This window comes from Rhinoderma darwinii, chromosome 6 (genome assembly GCF_050947455.1).
Source record: "Rhinoderma darwinii isolate aRhiDar2 chromosome 6, aRhiDar2.hap1, whole genome shotgun sequence".
NCBI classification, from domain to species: domain Eukaryota; kingdom Metazoa; phylum Chordata; class Amphibia; order Anura; family Rhinodermatidae; genus Rhinoderma; species Rhinoderma darwinii.
Window position 1 is genome coordinate 93,025,765 of NC_134692.1, and position 17,532 is coordinate 93,043,296.

A 17,532-nucleotide genomic window follows, 5' to 3' on the forward strand; every position below is an offset into this window, starting at 1 on the left:
GGATATTTGAAAAAAAATTATATGGATTGGTACAAGAAAAAAAAAGGTTTGTAATAAAAACCAGATTTAAATAAGTCATTTTCTGATTATGAATTCCCATTCATGTTTGAACTGAACAAATGCAATGCTACCCTATATAACTGCTTCTTAATACTTAAGTTCAGAGAGTCACGTTCAGAAAGACTCGTAATGAACTTGAATAATATGAACTACTTAGTATGCCGATTTTGGCATTGCTGTTCAGATTTTGGCATTATTTAGCAAAAACAACATAAATGTTAAATGTGATTAAAGCCTAACTTTTTGAAAGCAGATTAAACGAAAAATAAACGGACGTGATAGTCCAATCCTGTGAATAGTTCAGAAAGTAGAAGCAATAGCCTTCGATCATTTCCAACTCTTTAGCCAAGAAAGGCCCACGCTATTTTAAGGGCTGAAATATCGGTTACAAAAGGGAATGGGATGCCCTTGAGGAGGGGGGGGCTCAGTGGTGGCTCCAATCTGAAAGGCGTTGTCTGTCAATCTCTAAATACACAATACAGAAGAGGTAATCCGTTTATTTTGTTCAAGGAAAAAGTGTGGTTAATACCGAGGAGGAATTAGAGTAAGCACCTGACAACTGTCTTCAGAGTGCAGGACAGAGGCGTGGCGATGAATAATACCTAAAAAGGGTAGCTGCTGCAACTTTTTTAAAGCGTACCTGAAAAGATTAAAAACGGACGCTGGCTTCAGATTCAATGAAGAACGGTTGCGGAGGGGGAGGAACTACGTTGACGTCAGCTCTCCCGAGCCTCCTCACACTAAGGACATCTAGACAGTGATGTCAGGAGCTTTCCCAGGATCTGAGCCCTGGCCAGAGTCTATACTAGCGCGCTGCCCAAGGATTCCAGCTCTCTGGAAGCCCCTGACATCACTATCCATATATTGGCAATGATATCGGTAGCTCCCAGAGGTATAAGTTTAACGTATAGACGTGAGTGATGCCATACAGCAAAAGGGAAGTCAGCAGCACTACCAGACAAATATCCAGAGGAGAAAGGCAAAGTATCCCAGCGAGGGATGGTGCACGCAGCACAAATGTCCCAGGTCCAAAGGGACAACCTGCATAGAATAAAAAGAAAGAAAGACCGCAGCACTCAAATATCCAAAAGGTATTGGTCTTTATTCACCAAGCAATAAAAAAACTGAAACGTTTCAACCCCTGTTGGGTCTTTGCTTGACAGTCACCCACAGGCTCATGTTAAAAATAAAAAAAATATACCATGTGGTATACTTTTTTTGTGGGATCCCTCAGTATGGATTAGCGTAAAAAAAAGAAATAAGAAAAAGGTATGCTGACATATACCAGCCAGACGGAGGCAAAAAAAAACAAAAAAACAGCTTTGTTTCTGACGTAAACAAACGTAGGATAGGGACGTGATGTGAATGAGTCCTTGAAGGAAAAAAGAGGAAACCTCCAGCTCACCTTATATGTAGATTTGTACTACTGGCCGCGCACGGATCCTCGTGTTGGCACACGATGGGAAGACAGCAAAAAAGATTGGGTCCAGCGCTGGTGTAGATAAAACAGAAACTTTTTCCAAGTTTTATTCAGTCAATTTAAAAAGGATCAAAAATAAAATGAGATCCTAGAGTGCAAGGAGAGGTTTCAACCAAATAGGGAGCCTACGCGTTTCAGATGCCTCCTGCGTCCTTAATCATGGCTTAAGGACGCAGGAGTTTAACGGCCTGAGGAAGACGCTGGTACAGCGTTGAAACGAGTAGCCATCATTGTTTTACAATAAACCTAATTTATTAATTCGTTTATCACTGTCAAATACTTCACAAGCAGCCACGCAGCAGTGACTTGCAGGATCCTCCCTTTTTCAATTACTCTCCTATATCTTAATATGGTTTTGTTTTATTACGACTAATGTTCTGTCTTTTGTGCTTGTTTTTTTACAGGTTCGGTTGTTGGACTACTTCAGACTCCAGGACTCCTTTGAGAACTGCTTTTATTTTGTTAAAATAAAATGGTTAATTGGGGTGTGTGTGTGTGTCTTTTTTTAACTTTATTACTACAGCCTTACAGGACATGGTCACCTATATCACAGATGCCTGCAAGTCCTTGCTACCCAGGGAAGTGATTTGTGCACCTGATTAAGTGGGAAACCTTACCCCCGAACCCGGTAAGCTTTACAAACAGTACTCTGAATCCAGCAAGCGATATTGGCTTAAGAGACCGCCAACCTTTTCCTGGGACCCATGGGAAAGACGAATGAAGAATCCGACAAAACGGAAGGAAGCAGTGAAAGAAATCAAACAGGTGAAGCCTGTGATGCCATATGAAACCTTCTAATCTTTCATATGGCATCAGGATCTCAGTTCTAGCTGTGAAACAACTGGAGATATCACCAGTTGAAAACAGTCGGGAATGGAAGCTGTATACGATGTGATCACAGTGTGTTGCTGGGCAGGGAAGGGGGGAGAAGCTGTATGACGCTGATTGGACAGTGTCATACAGAAAACATTACAACCCCCCCCCCTCCCCGGTCAAGAGTGAAAAGAGAAACCTCCCAGATGGCAAGTACAGCCTAGTCCGAATATTTAGAAAAATGCACATAACACTGCAAATAATAAAAGCTTTTGGGAAAAAAAAAACAGAAACTTACACTGTAGTTAGCATGACAGCGGCCATTAGATTAGTAGGGCATTAATAAACTAGTGACAGATCTTCTTTAAACAGTTAGTGACCAGCCATAGGTGTTTTTACAGCGGCCACTAACAGGCTTTATTTCGATGCAATTGCCTTTTGACGGAGCTGCATCGGAATAATCAAAAAAGTGTTTTTACTGCGTAAAGTAGTAAAACAAAAGAAAACTATATGAATTTCTTATCATTGCAATCGTAACAACCCGCTGAATAAAGTTAGTGTTATTTATACCACACGGTAAAACGGCGTAAATTTAGGGACGCAAAAAAAGTGGCGGAATTGCGTTTTTTTCTATCCCCCCTCCAAAAAAAAAAAAGTTAACCGTTAATCTATAAATGATATGTACCCCAAAATAGTGCTATTAAAAAAACATACAACTCGTCCCACAAAAAACAAGACCTTACACAGCTATAATCGAGGTAAAATAAAAAAAAGTTAGAGCTTTGAATGAGACTATGTAAAAATGTAAAAAATTGCTTGCTCATTATGGCCTTAAATAGGCTGGTCACTAAGGGGTTAAACTTCTGGAGGAAGAGGTCCCTGAAAAAGTTGGGAGAGACGCAAGGGCCACGGTACGTCAGCCAACAGGGACATGAGGTCCGCGTATCAACAACGGCATGGACAATCTGGGGTCACCAGAATGGCCAGAATCCCTTCTGCCTTGAGCCATCAGAGGAGCCACGGCAGGAGACGCAGAGGAGGGAAAAATGTACAGGAAACTGAAGTCTGACCAAGGAACCACGAGAGCATGCAAAGCGCAGGCTTTTATATCTCCGGCTTGAGAGATGAAGCAGGGAACCTGGCGATTGAACCTGGGGGGTCATCCGGTACATGTCAGTGTAACCCCACCAGAGATACATTTGGTCGAAGATCTGCTGATGAAGAGACCACTCTCCGGGATTCACCTTCCGGTAACAAAGTTCACGACCCAGTTGTCAACCCTAGGAATGTGTACTGCCGTTAGAGCAGACAACTACAATGTCCAGTGCAGCAAGCACAGGAAAGACATCTCTCAATTCCAAAAGATTGATGGGAAGGTTAGATTCTTGCGGGGAACACAGCCCCCGACCCATGGGGCCCTGAAGAGTACCCCCCCATTCCATGAGTTTGGCATCTGTGGAGAGGATCAGCCAGATCAGCAGAAGGAAGGAACACCCCTGGGGAACGGCAAGGGAGGATCCAAAGAGAGCAAAGGATGAGCTTCAAATTCAGCGATTCCAAGGATCGGTCCAACCGGGAGATGATTTCACGCTGAAGTGGGCGTATGCGGAACTGCGCAAACGGAATGATCTCGATGGGGGCCACCAGGGTCCTGAGAACCCGCATGCAGAGGCTGAGCGACATGCGCAACAGGCTGGCTGTAAGGAATGAATCCCGTTCTGAAGAATCAATAGACACTCTGGAGGAAGGAAAAACTTTTGCAGTGAACGTGTCGAAGGCAACATGATTTGCAGGGACAGAGCCAGACCAGACTTGGATTGGTTGACAATCCAACCGAATAGACTTCGTGTCCAGGGTGATCTGGAGAGCCATCTCGTTAACCTATCAGATAGGATACTATCAGAATTTCATACAGGTACGGGGTGACCGACATCCCCTCTGGTGCGAAGGAGCACCATCATGACGGAGCGAATGTGTGCCTTGCTGGCTCCCACCACCGCAGATGGGAGGTCTGATACGCAAGGATGGGCGACCCTTGAAGGAAGGTTTGGCCTTCTGACCCTGGTGAGGTTGTGGTGTTGGAGAACCCATGAATGGACCGAAAACGAGGATCCACCTTTTTGATCGGAGTAGTGCGCTTGGGCCTATTTTGAGGAAGATGTGTGCTCTTGCCATCCATAGCCTGTGAGATCTCGTCCTATCCAAGTCCAAAGATACAGGAACCTGCAAAAAAGGAGCGCAGTCAGGTACCACTTGGAAGCTGTACCAGCCAACCAAGCTTTAAGCCAGGTAGTCCTGTGGAAAGCGATGGAAAAAGCGGAGGCAGAGCCACCATACTGGCAGCCTCATACAAAATTGGACGCATTGGAGATAAGGTAAGACCGCTACCAGCTCCTCTGGAGGAGGGCCGGAGAGCAGGCCATGACAGAGTTTGTGCACCCATTCAGCAATCGCTCTGCTAACAAAGACAAATGCAAAAATTGGGCAAAGGGCATCACAATAGGCCTCAAATGTGGTTTTAGCAAAAGAGTCCACATGTCGATCCAGAGGATCTTTGAAGGAAGTGGGCCAAAGTAGTGGCCTTGGCTAAACTAAACCGGAGGATCTAATGCCAAAGACCTTACCTATTTGGAAAAACTCCCCTCTTGAAAACTGTAGAAATCATCCAGACGGCTAGTGAGAAAACTTCTAGACCGGTTGATTCCATTCCTAAAAGGACAATACAGTCAAGTTCCGAATGTGCTGGAAAAACATTTGGGAACGGTGAGGATGAAGGAAGCAAATGGAGTTCGTGGAAGGTGCAAAATCATTGACCTGAAGGAGTACTCTAATAAGTACCTCCACCGAGTCTGAATCAGAGTTTAAATTCGTCCTCAGACAAAACCTCTCTAGGGTGGGAGGAAGCATTGGACCTGACCACTGGTGGGGAAAGGTGAAACAGAAGAGGACTGTGAGAGCAAAGGCAGATGAGTGGGCATGTCACCTAAAATGGACCAAGTTATGTTCGCTTGGTTATCAACCCTCCTGGAAGGGGGAATTAGCCCACTCCAGATCCACTCCCATATTTATTTAGTGTCCCTTATTTCTTAGTGTCAAGCCTCCTAGTGACAACAGAATATACCCAAGGTCTGTGTACCCAAATGTAGCAAACGAGAAAATAATTTTAAGTGAATCTTCTTAACATGTGAGGAGTCCACTCCTACTTGCAGGTAACTAATCTATTTAATTTAAGTGCTTTAGGTCTAGGACAGGAGTTCGCAACGTTCGGCACTCCAGCTGTTGTGGAACTACAACTCCCAGAAGGTCATGACAGACACAGGCTGTAAGGGCATGCTGTGAATAGTAGTTTAACAACAGCTGGAGTGCCGAAATGTTGATGACCCCTGGTCTAGGCCATAAGCTTTTTTTTAATCTTTTGCATTGACTGCAAAAGGAAATATCTAGGTACTCTCACTGACTCTTTTGCCCATTAGGGATATTATTGTTCCCGGTTATAATATAACCGTTGATATTTGGTTCATTGAATATATCTGCATGAACTAAATGATGATACAAATGTATCAATATTCATTTATCTAGTGCGCTCCACAAAAATAATGGATTCTATGTATCTATTGCTTATCTATCTAAGGGCCTTGTGGGGTTGTTCAGATAGCACTAATTTTTCCCAGGTGCTCAGAATAGGGTCCCAACCCAGTTGAAGAAATAGAAAGAATTGTATTCGGCACACTCTTAGAAAGTTAAAGTGAATTTTATTTACAGAGCGCCAGCTACGTTAAAACAGTATTTAACAGTACAATATTTATCTATTGCTTATCTATATTTTTAAATATTTCTCTTTAATAAAATATATATATATATATATATATATATCTATATCACACACACACACACACACACACACACACACACACATATATACATATACACATACACACACACAATGTGTGTGTGTATATAGAATGTCTCATGAGCCAGGGATGTAGACACACAGCCCTGGTCATGAATCATAAACAAAGCGGGACAATTCGCATTGCCCTGCTTTATCTGGAAACCATGGAGACAAGAGATACTGTTTGATCTCCTGTCTCCATTTCAAACTTCTCGCGCGCCCAATCTTGCAGAATTACACGCGGGCGCGCATGAGTCCGCTGGTTATATGTTAATTACCATGACAACCCATGTTAGCCGGGGGCGAGCGCCTGTCGTCCCTTGCTGCGAGTGTACCGGCAGGGTTAAATAGTGCTGTGTCGGTACGCTCAGCAGCTGAAGCTAGCTGGGTCCTGCCATCACCACCACACCACCAACGAGAGCTCCACTACGGATCGGTACACCTCTCCTGTCCTGCCTGTCTCTTTCCTCCAACGACCTGCTCCAGCTCCTGCCTCTGCTCCATCAACGACACGTAGCAACAGCTACACTTCACCCTCTATCACCCTGAAGTGAACCCTTGCTGTCCCTGAAGTGAACCCTTGCAGTACCCTTGCTGCCCTGAGTAACCCTTGGTATCAGAGTCCCTGGTTAACTCTTGAACCCCCACATTAACCCTTAACCACAATTTCCCTGGTAACCCTTAGTGTACAGGGACAGTTATAGTAGGAGGGAGTGGGACAGAGATAGTGAGCGTGTGAGAATTACAAGTAACTTGTGTATTGTATTGGAATGTAACTTCTATGTATGTTTAGGTAAGTGGGTGGCGGTATAGATTAGGATTGTAAAACTGTTTATACTGTACTGTGATTACTGTATTTTATATATGAGCGTGATTACTGTATGTTAATAAATATTACCTTAATTTACTGTACGGTCTTATTCCCTTAAAGAGGCTCTGTCACCAGATTTTGCAACCCCTATCTGCTATTGCAGCAGATAGGCGCTGCAATGTAGATTACAGTAACGTTTTTATTTAAAAAAAACGAGCATTTTTGGCCAAGTTATGACCATTTTTGTAGTTATGCAAATGAGGCTTGCAAAAGTCCAAGTGGGTGTGTTTAAAAGTACAAGTCCAAGTGGGTGTGTATTATGTGCGTACATCGGGGCGTTTTTAATACTTTCACTAGCTGGGCGCTCTGATGAGAAGTAACATCCTCTTCTCTTCAGAACGCCCAGCTTGTGACAGTGCAGATCTGTGACGTCACTCACAGGTCCTGCATCGTGACGGCCACATCGGCACCAGAGGCTACAGTTGATTCTGCAGCAGCATCAGCGTTTGCAGGTAAGTCGATCTTACCTGCAAACGCTGATGCTGCTGCAGAATCAACTGTAGCCTCTGCTGCCGATGTGGCCGTCACGATGCAGGACCTGTGAGTGACGACACAGATCTGCACTGTCACAAGCTGGGCGTTCTGAAGAGAAGAGGATGTTACTTCTCATCAGAGCGCCCAGCTAGTGAAAGTATTAAAAACGCCCCGATGTACGCACATAATACACACCCACTTGGACTTGTACTTTTAAACACACCCACTTGGACTTTTGCAAGCCTCATTTGCATAATTACAAAAATGGTCATAACTTGGCCAAAAATGCTCGTTTTTTAAAAATAAAAACGTTACTGTAATCTACATTGCAGCGCCTATCTGCTGCAATAGCAGATAGGGGTTGCAAAATCTGGTGACAGAGCCTCTTTAAGTAGCTGCAAAAGCAATTAGAGCGACGTTAGTATGAAGGAAAGGTAGAAGAACTAGGCATAACCCTAGTGACCCTGATTGTAAAGGCGGTAGCAATTGTGGGTGACACTAACCAGTGACCCCCGCTATTATCCCACCCCATATTACACTTGCACCAACTAATTTGAGAAGAGACAACAGATAGGGTCAGGAGTTGCAATTCTATAACTCTGGGTGTGAATCAATGAGACAGGAGAAAAACTGGTGTCGCTATATAAGCAGCAATACGTCCCCCGGTCCAAAGGCCTGTGACATGAGCAGCCATTCGCTGCCACCCACACATTTACGCAAAGACCTCCCTTTAACAGATGTAGGTTCCCAAATTAGTCATGCACGGAGGAATCTCTATATCAGGGAACTGCCCGCATCAGACAACAGGGACTACCTATTCGTATCGGGAATCCGGACCAAAAAAGTTCCCACAATGTAGCATACAGATAATATATTTTATTAGATTACAAAAAAATCTGGCATATTAAAAACATATTTCATAAGGTACAGTAACCATCCCGTGAACATATAGATGTATAGGATATAGAAACGCAAAGAAAAGTTGAAAATGGATGTTATGATCAATATATGCACAATATACCCCACAATTGCTGGTATTGTACCCTCACTGACTATATATTTTATCTAGGAGACGTTTACAAACGACTCCATAGTAATGGGTTGGTTCCTTATGATTGGAGGATTGTCCTATGAGGCATATGATCGATAGAGTCCCATCGGCTGGTACATGCTGAACCAGTGCGTAGCGGGCAGTGACCATTTTGACACATGCGCAGTCTCGCCATTGTGTGGGACAGCGAATGCGCATTAATAGAGTGCAGAAAGTGTGAGCAAGCGTACGGTTTAACAGGCACGGAACACAGGTGTGCTAGTATTAGTTCGGTTTGGTCCTAGCTTCATACGAAGGCGTCCACGTAAGTTTTTATTGAACTAATATATTCATTAATAATGTTGTTGCAGCCTAAATAATATATTTGATTTCATTGCCTAGAATGGAGAGGCACATGGAACTTTTCACACTGATTGGCTAGTTATAGATTTATGGCCTTACAAAAACATCTAAAAATTGCAAGTGTATGTACGCTTGAAAAAAAAAACAAACAATACCTCCTGTGTGGGTCGAAACGTCGCTGTCATCGGAATGGTGTTAATAAACACTATTTATTTGCCAATCACGTTTTTGCAGTATGTGGAGGTCTGAGACAGGATTTTTGGACATTTGAATTGTATCCAGTCCCTGTTGGAATTTTTTCCGTGTGTGTTGTGGAACCGCTTTGAAGTCTAAGGGTATGTTCACACAGGATGCATCCAGCCGTTTTTCAGGGCGTTTAAAAAAAATTGTTTGATTTTCTTACGCGGCCGTTTTTCAAAGTTGCCGCGTAAAAAAGCTTACGCGAAAAAATGCATGTCACTTCTTCAGCCGTTTTTGGAGCAGTTTTTCTTACTCTATAGAAAAACAGCTCCAAAAACCGCCGTTAAAAACGAGTGTTTGATTTAAAAAAGTCTGAAAATGAGACAGCTCCGTATTTTGGAACGTTTTTTATTTTGTTTACACATACCCTTATAAATATGTCACCATCTATAGACCTGCCAGTCTATTCGCTAAAAAACCAAACTCTGGAGTCAAAGACTTCACATTGCTTCCAAATCCCACATTTGAAGTTCATGCTTTTTCTTCACTACAGATTGAATACAGAAATATCAGCACTTCATTCCCCTGCTCACCAATGGTGCAGTTGGTGGTTATTTTCCTTCTCTTGGGGTTATGTCGTAAAAGTTCTAGCTCCCTCTTTGTTGGCTCCCAGGTTGAATACTTTTCTCCAACACCTTGAATTTGAAAAGTAAACATGTCATACAAGGAAATACAACTAATTACAGTTACACTTACAGACACTGACATTCGCAAAACAGAAAATATTTATATCCTTCTAGTAGGCTTCCCTTGAAGCGGATCGGTCATTGAGGGTGGCATAAAGTAGTGAAAGGTACTAAGATTTCAACGTGTTATTACTTATTTAGTAATGTTCAGTAGTTTAGGACAATTTCCATTTTATACTTACGGCGTGTGTCCTGCTCCGGAAGTATAAGACCAAGTATATACATATATTAACGCGCACATGAAGCAGAGCACAGTACAACTCGCTTCACTGTGCGTGTGCAGTGCATGGTCTTTGCTTCATAAACACTATGCATCCAATGCCGCTCTGAGTGACCTTAAAAACCGGCAAGTTATTTTATTAAATATTGCCTAAACAAACGGTTTCAACGTGGGCAGGTTCGGAGCACTAAACACCCTCTGCATAACGGCATGATTACACAAGAAGAACTGTTGGACAGAAGATAACATACATGCCTTGCAAATTAGTCAGGCATTGTCAAGTGAAAAACCGGTGTGCTCAAGAAAACTTTATTGTAGTGAAATTCAAAATAATACCTTGCAACTCCTAGACTGGGTACAAACCCGGCATAGAAACACTGTTCTCCTTCACGGTTGTGTAGGATTATGGAAATGATCGTTTATGGGCTAATAAATCAGAAAGTAGGAATTCGACCTACCGGTAATTGTATTTCCAGGAATCCATCATGACAGCACCATAGGAGGTTACCCTATTGACCTCTATAGGGACAAGAAGACAAGAGGTTAAAAGGCCCCTCCCACTTGCCAGTGTTTTTAAATTACTACACCAGGATGGATGCAACCCTATATTATTTCTAGGGATAATAACGGACACGTTACTTGCACAAATCAGAATTTCAATAAAAGGGAAGGAATATAAAGTTGCGGTCATTATTGATTCCTGGAATTACAATTACCGGTAGGTCTAATTCCTACTTTCCAGTACATCCCTCATGACAGCACCACAGGAGCAATACCAAATTAAAATGCTCAGGGCGGGACTATGGATTGGAGGACTTTCCATCCAAAACTTCAATGTGTATCTGACAGAACATCTAGCCTATAATGTTTGCAAAACATTTGATGGCTTGACCAGGTGGCAGCTCTGCAGATTTGGTCCATAGGGGCTTCTCTTCTTTATGCCCAGGATGCCGAAACTGCCCTCGTTGAATGGGCTTTAATGCCTTGTGGGGCACAGAGTACTTGGGACTTGTAGGCTTCTTGTATGGTAGTTTTTACCCATCTTGCTAAAGAGCCTCTTTCCTCTATTCTTTCCCAAATACAGGACAAATAGATTTTTACCTAGTCTCCAAGAGGAGGTTCTATCCAGATACTGAAGAATTTTTCGCCTGACATCCAGGCAATGACATTTTTCTTCTTGTTGGTCTTTAGGATCTGGACAAAAGGAAGGTAGAATTATTTCTTGGTCTCTATGGAAGGCAGTAGATACTTTCGGAATAAAGGAAGGATCTAGTTTTAGAATGATCTTGTTTTCTTTAATTTTTAGGTAGGGTTCTATGACCGAAAGAGATTGGATTTCTCCAATCCTTCTTGCTGATGTAATAGCGACTAAAAATGCAGTTTTTAGAGTTTAAAAAAAATGCATATTAAATGTGTTGAGAGGCTCAGAGCAAAGAGCCGTAAACACTACATTTAAATCCCAGGTAGAAACAGATTTGTTTAGGGAAGGTTTCAATTTTGAAACCGCTTGAGTGAATCTTCTGATCGACCGATGTTCAGCTAAAGCAGTAGTGAAAAATTACTTAAGGCTTTAAATTTGCACTTTTAAAAAAGGTACTAGGGCTAAGCCCTTTTTTGAATCCCGATTGTAAGAAATCTAGGATCTTTGCGATGTTGGGAAGAAAGGGGTCTGGTCCCGGATCTCCATACCAGGAACAGAATTTCTTCCAAATTTTTTTTATAGATTTTCGAGGTAACTTCTTTATGGCTTAATAAGATAGTTGAAATTACCTTGTCGGACAAACCGTGGTTTCTCAAGATCTGCCTTTCAGGATCCATGCTGACAACTTCAGAGTTTCTATTCCTTGAAAGAATAAGGGACCCTGGGAGAGAAGGTTCTTCTTGACTGGGAGCATGATAGGGTCTTCCAATGCTAGGTACTTTAGGATTGGAAACCAGCTTCTTTTTGGCCAGTATAGAAGAATGATGATAAGTTGTCAAATCTTCCTGGATTTTTCTTAATACCACTGGTATTAGAGGAAACTGAGGAAAGGCATAGGCCAGATACATGTCCCAGGGTTGGGATAATGCATCTATCCCCAACGGGTTGTCTTTGAGATTTAGGGAGAAGAAGGTCTCTACCTAGGAGTTTTTCCTCGTGGCAAATAGGTCTATTTGGGGATAACCCAACCTTCGGGTTAAGGACTGAAAAATTTCCTTGTTCAGGGACCATTCTCCGGGGACCTCTTTGCTTATGTTGTTTGGGCAGAGCCACCAGTGGAGAGATGACTGCACAGTTTCGGAAATCTGAATTGTAGAATTCAATGAGTCCCGTTTTCGATCCCACTGGGACAGGATCAGATTCTGTAAGGGTCTGGAGTGAAATTTACTCCATGGAATGGATTGGATGCAAGACTACATCAATCCCAACATCCGCATTCCTTCCCTTATGGAACAGGTGCTCTTTTCCCAAAATTTCCTCACTTCGGTCAGTAGAAGTATTTGTTTCTCCTTTGGGAGGAAGGAATGTTGAAGGGAGGAGTCCAACAGCACTCCTAGGAAAATCTTGTTTTTGGAGAGGAAGACTTGACTTCTCGGAGTTGATTATCCATCCCAATTCCTGTAGTAGGGGGAAGAACCTGTAACCGATGGCTGTTTAGGATAGACTGAGTATCTGCTGTCTGCAGGAAATAGTCTAGATATGGGATAATCACTATGCTTTGACTTCTTAAGAATGCCATAATCTCTGCCATAATTTTTGCAAAAATTCTGGGGGTGAAGGAAATGCTGAAGGGAAGACAGACAAATTGGAAGTTGAGATTGGAAGGACCGTTCTGAATCGCGAATCTGAGGAATCTCTGGTAAGCGGGGTGGATAGGGACGTGATAGATTCAAAGGATGCGTACTATCGCACACATTGATGCTGCTTACCTTATTAGAGGAATAGTCGATCTGATAGACTCCATTTTGAACTTGCGATATTTCACCCATTTGTTCAGTAATTTAGGGGTTGATTATCGTCCCGTTTGGTTTCTTGACCAAGAAGGTTTTCGAATAGTGGCCCTTGAATCTTTCGTTGTGGGGAACTGGAGTAATTGCTTTTAACTGTAGCAGTTTCTGGAGGTCCAGCATGAGGATTTGATGAAGATCTCTTGACTGGTACTTGGCTAATAGAATTCTCCTTCATTCAATAAAAATGTAGGAGTCTTCCTTCTACACTCCTGGCGTCATTGCTTTGAGGGCTAAAATGAGTTATTGGGGTTGAGGAGATATCCTGGCCCCCTTCCCCCCTTGGGGTAACTCCAGTGAACGGACTTCCCTTTCCCTCTGTAGTTCTTTAAGGTTGCTTCCCTCTGTTGGAGAAACTTACGAAACTGAGGGGGCATTTTAGGTTTCTCTTCTGAAACCCCCTTCTTCCTATCCGTTGCGCTTTCCAGCAGGTTATCCAGGAGAGGACCAAACATCACAGATTCTGTAAACGGGATGGAACAGTTTGTTTTTAGACTGCGTCTCCTGACCACACCTTGAGCCAGAATGCTCTTCTAGCAGCATTTGAGAGAGCCCCATTCCTGGCAGCAAATCTAATGGATTCGGCTGATGAGTCTACCAAGAATCCGGTTGCCATTTTTAGTGGTTAGAGGGTGGTTAGAGGGTAGAGATTCTAATAGATGTTCTCTTGATGTTTCCCTCATTAAATGGGTCTCCAGTTGGTTTAACCAAATAAACATTGATCTTGCTACAGATGTGGCCACGATATTTGTAGAGATTAAAGCGGATGAAAATTCCCAAGCTCTTTTCAGCAGCCCGTCCACCTTCCGGTCCATGGGGTCTTAACAGAGAAATCTTTGAAGGGGATTGCGTTTTTTTTTCGCAACCCTAGTCACTGGATCAACAACTTTTGGGATCTCATCCCAAGGTTTCGTGTCTTCTGGATCAAAAGAGAAGTCTGTTTTTAAATTCTCTTGAAATGAAGAGCCTTTTTTCTGAATCCTCTTATTCCATCATTACCATTTTCTTGAGAATCTAATTTACCGGAAAAATCTTGGTCAGGCCCCAAAACATTTCATCCTGGGTAGTATGGGGTTGGTCTTCTTCAGGGATATCCATAGTCTCCCGTATTGCCTGGATTAAGGTATCGGACATCTCAGAAGAGAAGGAAAAAAATAAAAATTCTCCTGTGTAGATGAGGTTGAAGGTAGGAGTTCCTCTCCTTCGAATTCACCCTCCGATAATTAATAACACTCCTGCTCAGAGTCAGACCCCTGAGATGGCGGGCACCATTTTTGTTCCACTTTAGTTCGTGGCGAGGGACGCTACGGACTGACTCAATTCCTCACGAATCATAGCCCTACGTTCAGACGAACATAGGCTGTTCCTCTTTTATTAGTTTTGCGATACAGTCTTGATACAACTGTTTCTTATGTGACTCAAGCAGTTTGTTCCCACAAGTCGCACATTTTTTAACCTTTTTAGGGTCAGATTGTCTGAGAGGAATCTTTATCCTAGAGAAAACAAAGGCAGGTCAAGTAAGGTGTACTTACATACGGAGTCGTAACCCTTACCCCAAGGGTGAGACTCACAGGACCCTGGGACATGTCTGGAAATCCATCAGAACGAGGTAGTTCCATCACCACAACAAGCAAATGCAATATCCAATTCAATAAGATATGTGCATAAGGCTGTATATATAATTCCAAGTTAGAGATATTAGCTCTAACTACATTGCTGTGCGGGTCCCTTTAAATGCAGGCGTTTTTTAATTTCCCGCCTTCCAAGATGGCCGCAAAACAGAAGTAGCCAGGTGTTATTTCCAGTCACGGCTACTCCATGAGATGCGGCCACGTCATAGCAGGCGACTCGATACATCCGGCTATGCTCACGAGGATATCACCGGCGCTACCAACTTTATGGAGCTGCCGGTCCTGGTATGGTCTCGCAGCCCTGGCCAAAGCCTGGCTTGGGAATACCGAACCCCGCCTAGGATTCCTATGGTAGGTGCTTTGGTTGGGAGCTAAGGGACCTCTCGTTAGAGAGGTAATTAGCCTAGGCACATAGGTGGAATAGAAGGGAGAGTGCACGGACTCCCCGATCTCGCCCCCTGCCTGATGTTTATCCAGGAGCGATGTCTCTGCTCCTGACCCTGTAGGGACAGGAAGAACACTGGCAAGTGGGTGGTGGGAGGGGCCTTTTAACCTCTGTCTTCTTATCACTATAGAGGTCAATAGGGCAACCTCCTGCGGTGCCGTCATGAGGGATGCCCTGGAAAATACGCAGCTTTATCGGAATAGCTATAGCTGAGCAGGGCTGTGTTGAGGTTCTGTGCACAGAATCTGGTCGGGAGTAGAGTAAATGGGGATCATGGGAATCCCAGTAGTCCCACTTCCACAAGACATAACCTGCTAAAGTAAAATCCCCCATAAGCCATTCCGGCAAAAGGAACGTAACTATAAGTCTATTTTAGCGATACATTCCTGCAAATGGATGTACTATTCAGTCCATAGGATGGGGCGGGTAAAGAAGCTGTGACAGCGGCATCTGCAGCAGATGCCAGCTGTAATATACAGCCGACCTATCCCACTGAAATAGCAGAGATAGTAGATACCTCTGGATCTCGACCGTTTAATCCTTAAGATGCTGCTGTCAATTGCAACCGCAATATCTAAGTGGATGACAGAGGGAGAGGGCTCCTTCTGTACTCCATGGGCATCTCACTCACTGGGTGCCAATGGAATGCTATGGCAACGAGAGGCCTAATAATGGGCTTCTGGTTTGTCATGTAGAGAAGCCCATCAGGCCCTGCCATAATAAAACGGACAGGTATAATACACTGCATTACATAAAGTAGTGCAATGTATTATACCTAGAATCAGAAGATTACACAGTGGGACATCCTAGAGCAGACCCAGTGGTGGGAACAGAACACAGGACATGGTCAGCTATTTTACAGAGGACTAAGACCTTGCGATGGGAAGCGTCTGCAGATGCAAGAAGGTAAGCACCTGATAGAACTTAACAAAAGGTGTGCAGGGAAGACCACGTGGCCGCCTTGTGCAATTGAAGGGCAGAGGCCTGATAGCACAGCCCAGAAAGCTACAACCGCTCTGATAGAGTGGGCCGTGACCCGGAAAGGGGGAACTATTCCCATAACTTGATAAGCCTCGCGAACAATCATTCAAATCCACGGAGCAATGGTGGCCTTGGAAACTGCCAAACCCTTCCAGGGACCCTCCTGCAGTATGAACAGGGACCGACCGCCGGAAGGAAGCAGTGAAAGAAAGGCAAGTCCACAGGGATCGGACGACATTCAGGTTGTGGAGGGAAACGCTCCCTCAGATATCTGGGAGCAGTACAAAAAGACGGCAAGACAACATCCCCAATTATGTGGAGGGCCGAAACAACTTTAGGCAAAAAACAAAAAGAGGGCACCGTGTCTTGAAGAGTCAGAAAAGGAGAACGACCGGAGTTGGCAACTCAGACACTCCAGATGGAGTTCACTGCAACCAGGAAAAACTTTTTCCAGGACAAAAAAAAAATGGAGAGATCTCTCGCAAGGGTTCAAGAGGAGTCGAGTAAGTCATCCAAGACCAAGTTCAGATCCCAAAGGGGGAAACCACATGAGCCATCCCCAGCAAAAAAGCCCTGACATCAGCTTTAGAAGGCAAACAGGCGACCGAACAAGATGGATAGAGCAGACACCTGCCCCTTCAGGGAGTCATGTGCAAAACCGTGATCCAGACCACTATGCAAAAAAAAAATAATTCTGGACAAAAGAAAAAAAAAACGCAATGGGGGAAGATTGCGATTCTCACACCAACGAAGGTATGCCTTACGTGTACGATGGTAAAATGCAGCCTAAAGGCTTCCAAACCTTAAACATAGTGAGGATAATACACTCCGAAAGATCTCTAACCTTTTAGAACGGAAGCCTCAGCCACGCCGCTAAACGTAGCGACATTAAAATTCTGGTGGAAGTGAGGTCGCGGAGAGAGAACGGGACAGAAAGGCAAGAGCCAAGGGACGTCAGCAAAAAAAAAAGACACTAGGTCCACATACCAACAACGGCGTGGCCAACCGGGGCTACCAGAATTGACAGGATCTTTACTGCCTTGAGCCGCCAGAAGAGTCTCGCAGCAGGTGGGCAGACATACAGGAGACTGAAGTCTGACCACAGCGCCACAAGAGCATCCACAGTGCAGGCCTCCGGTTCCCGTAATCAGGAGATTAACCAGGGAACTTGTCAATTGAAACTGGAGACCATCAAATCCACATCTGAAGACCCCACCGGAAACAAATTTGGTTGAATACATTCTAGTGAAGGGACCACTCTCCGGAATCCACTGTTTCGCAACTGAGGAAGTCTGAAACCCAATTCTCAACCATGAGAATGTGAATCTCTTTTAAGAGTCAGAATTGGTCGAGTTTCC

General features: G+C 43.8%; 1 protein-coding gene across 8 annotated transcripts in view; it reads right to left on the minus strand.

The window, feature by feature from the left end:
* LOC142655634 (ubiquitin carboxyl-terminal hydrolase 22-A) overlaps positions 1-17,532 on the minus strand; it is a 238,839-nt gene that overhangs the window by 103,922 nt on the left and 117,385 nt on the right. For 6 of the 8 annotated variants that reach the window (XM_075830039.1, XM_075830038.1, XM_075830041.1 and 3 more), the window contains 2 exons: positions 11,231-11,323; positions 9,757-9,858 (listed from right to left, as the gene is read on the minus strand). The exons of 1 other annotated variant lie outside the window; for it this stretch is intronic. In XM_075830039.1, the coding sequence (XP_075686154.1) occupies positions 9,757-9,858; positions 11,231-11,323 (195 nt within the window). The remainder of the gene's footprint in view (positions 1-9,756; positions 9,859-11,230; positions 11,324-17,532) is intronic. One more of the 8 variants, XM_075830040.1, reaches the window with a different exon arrangement.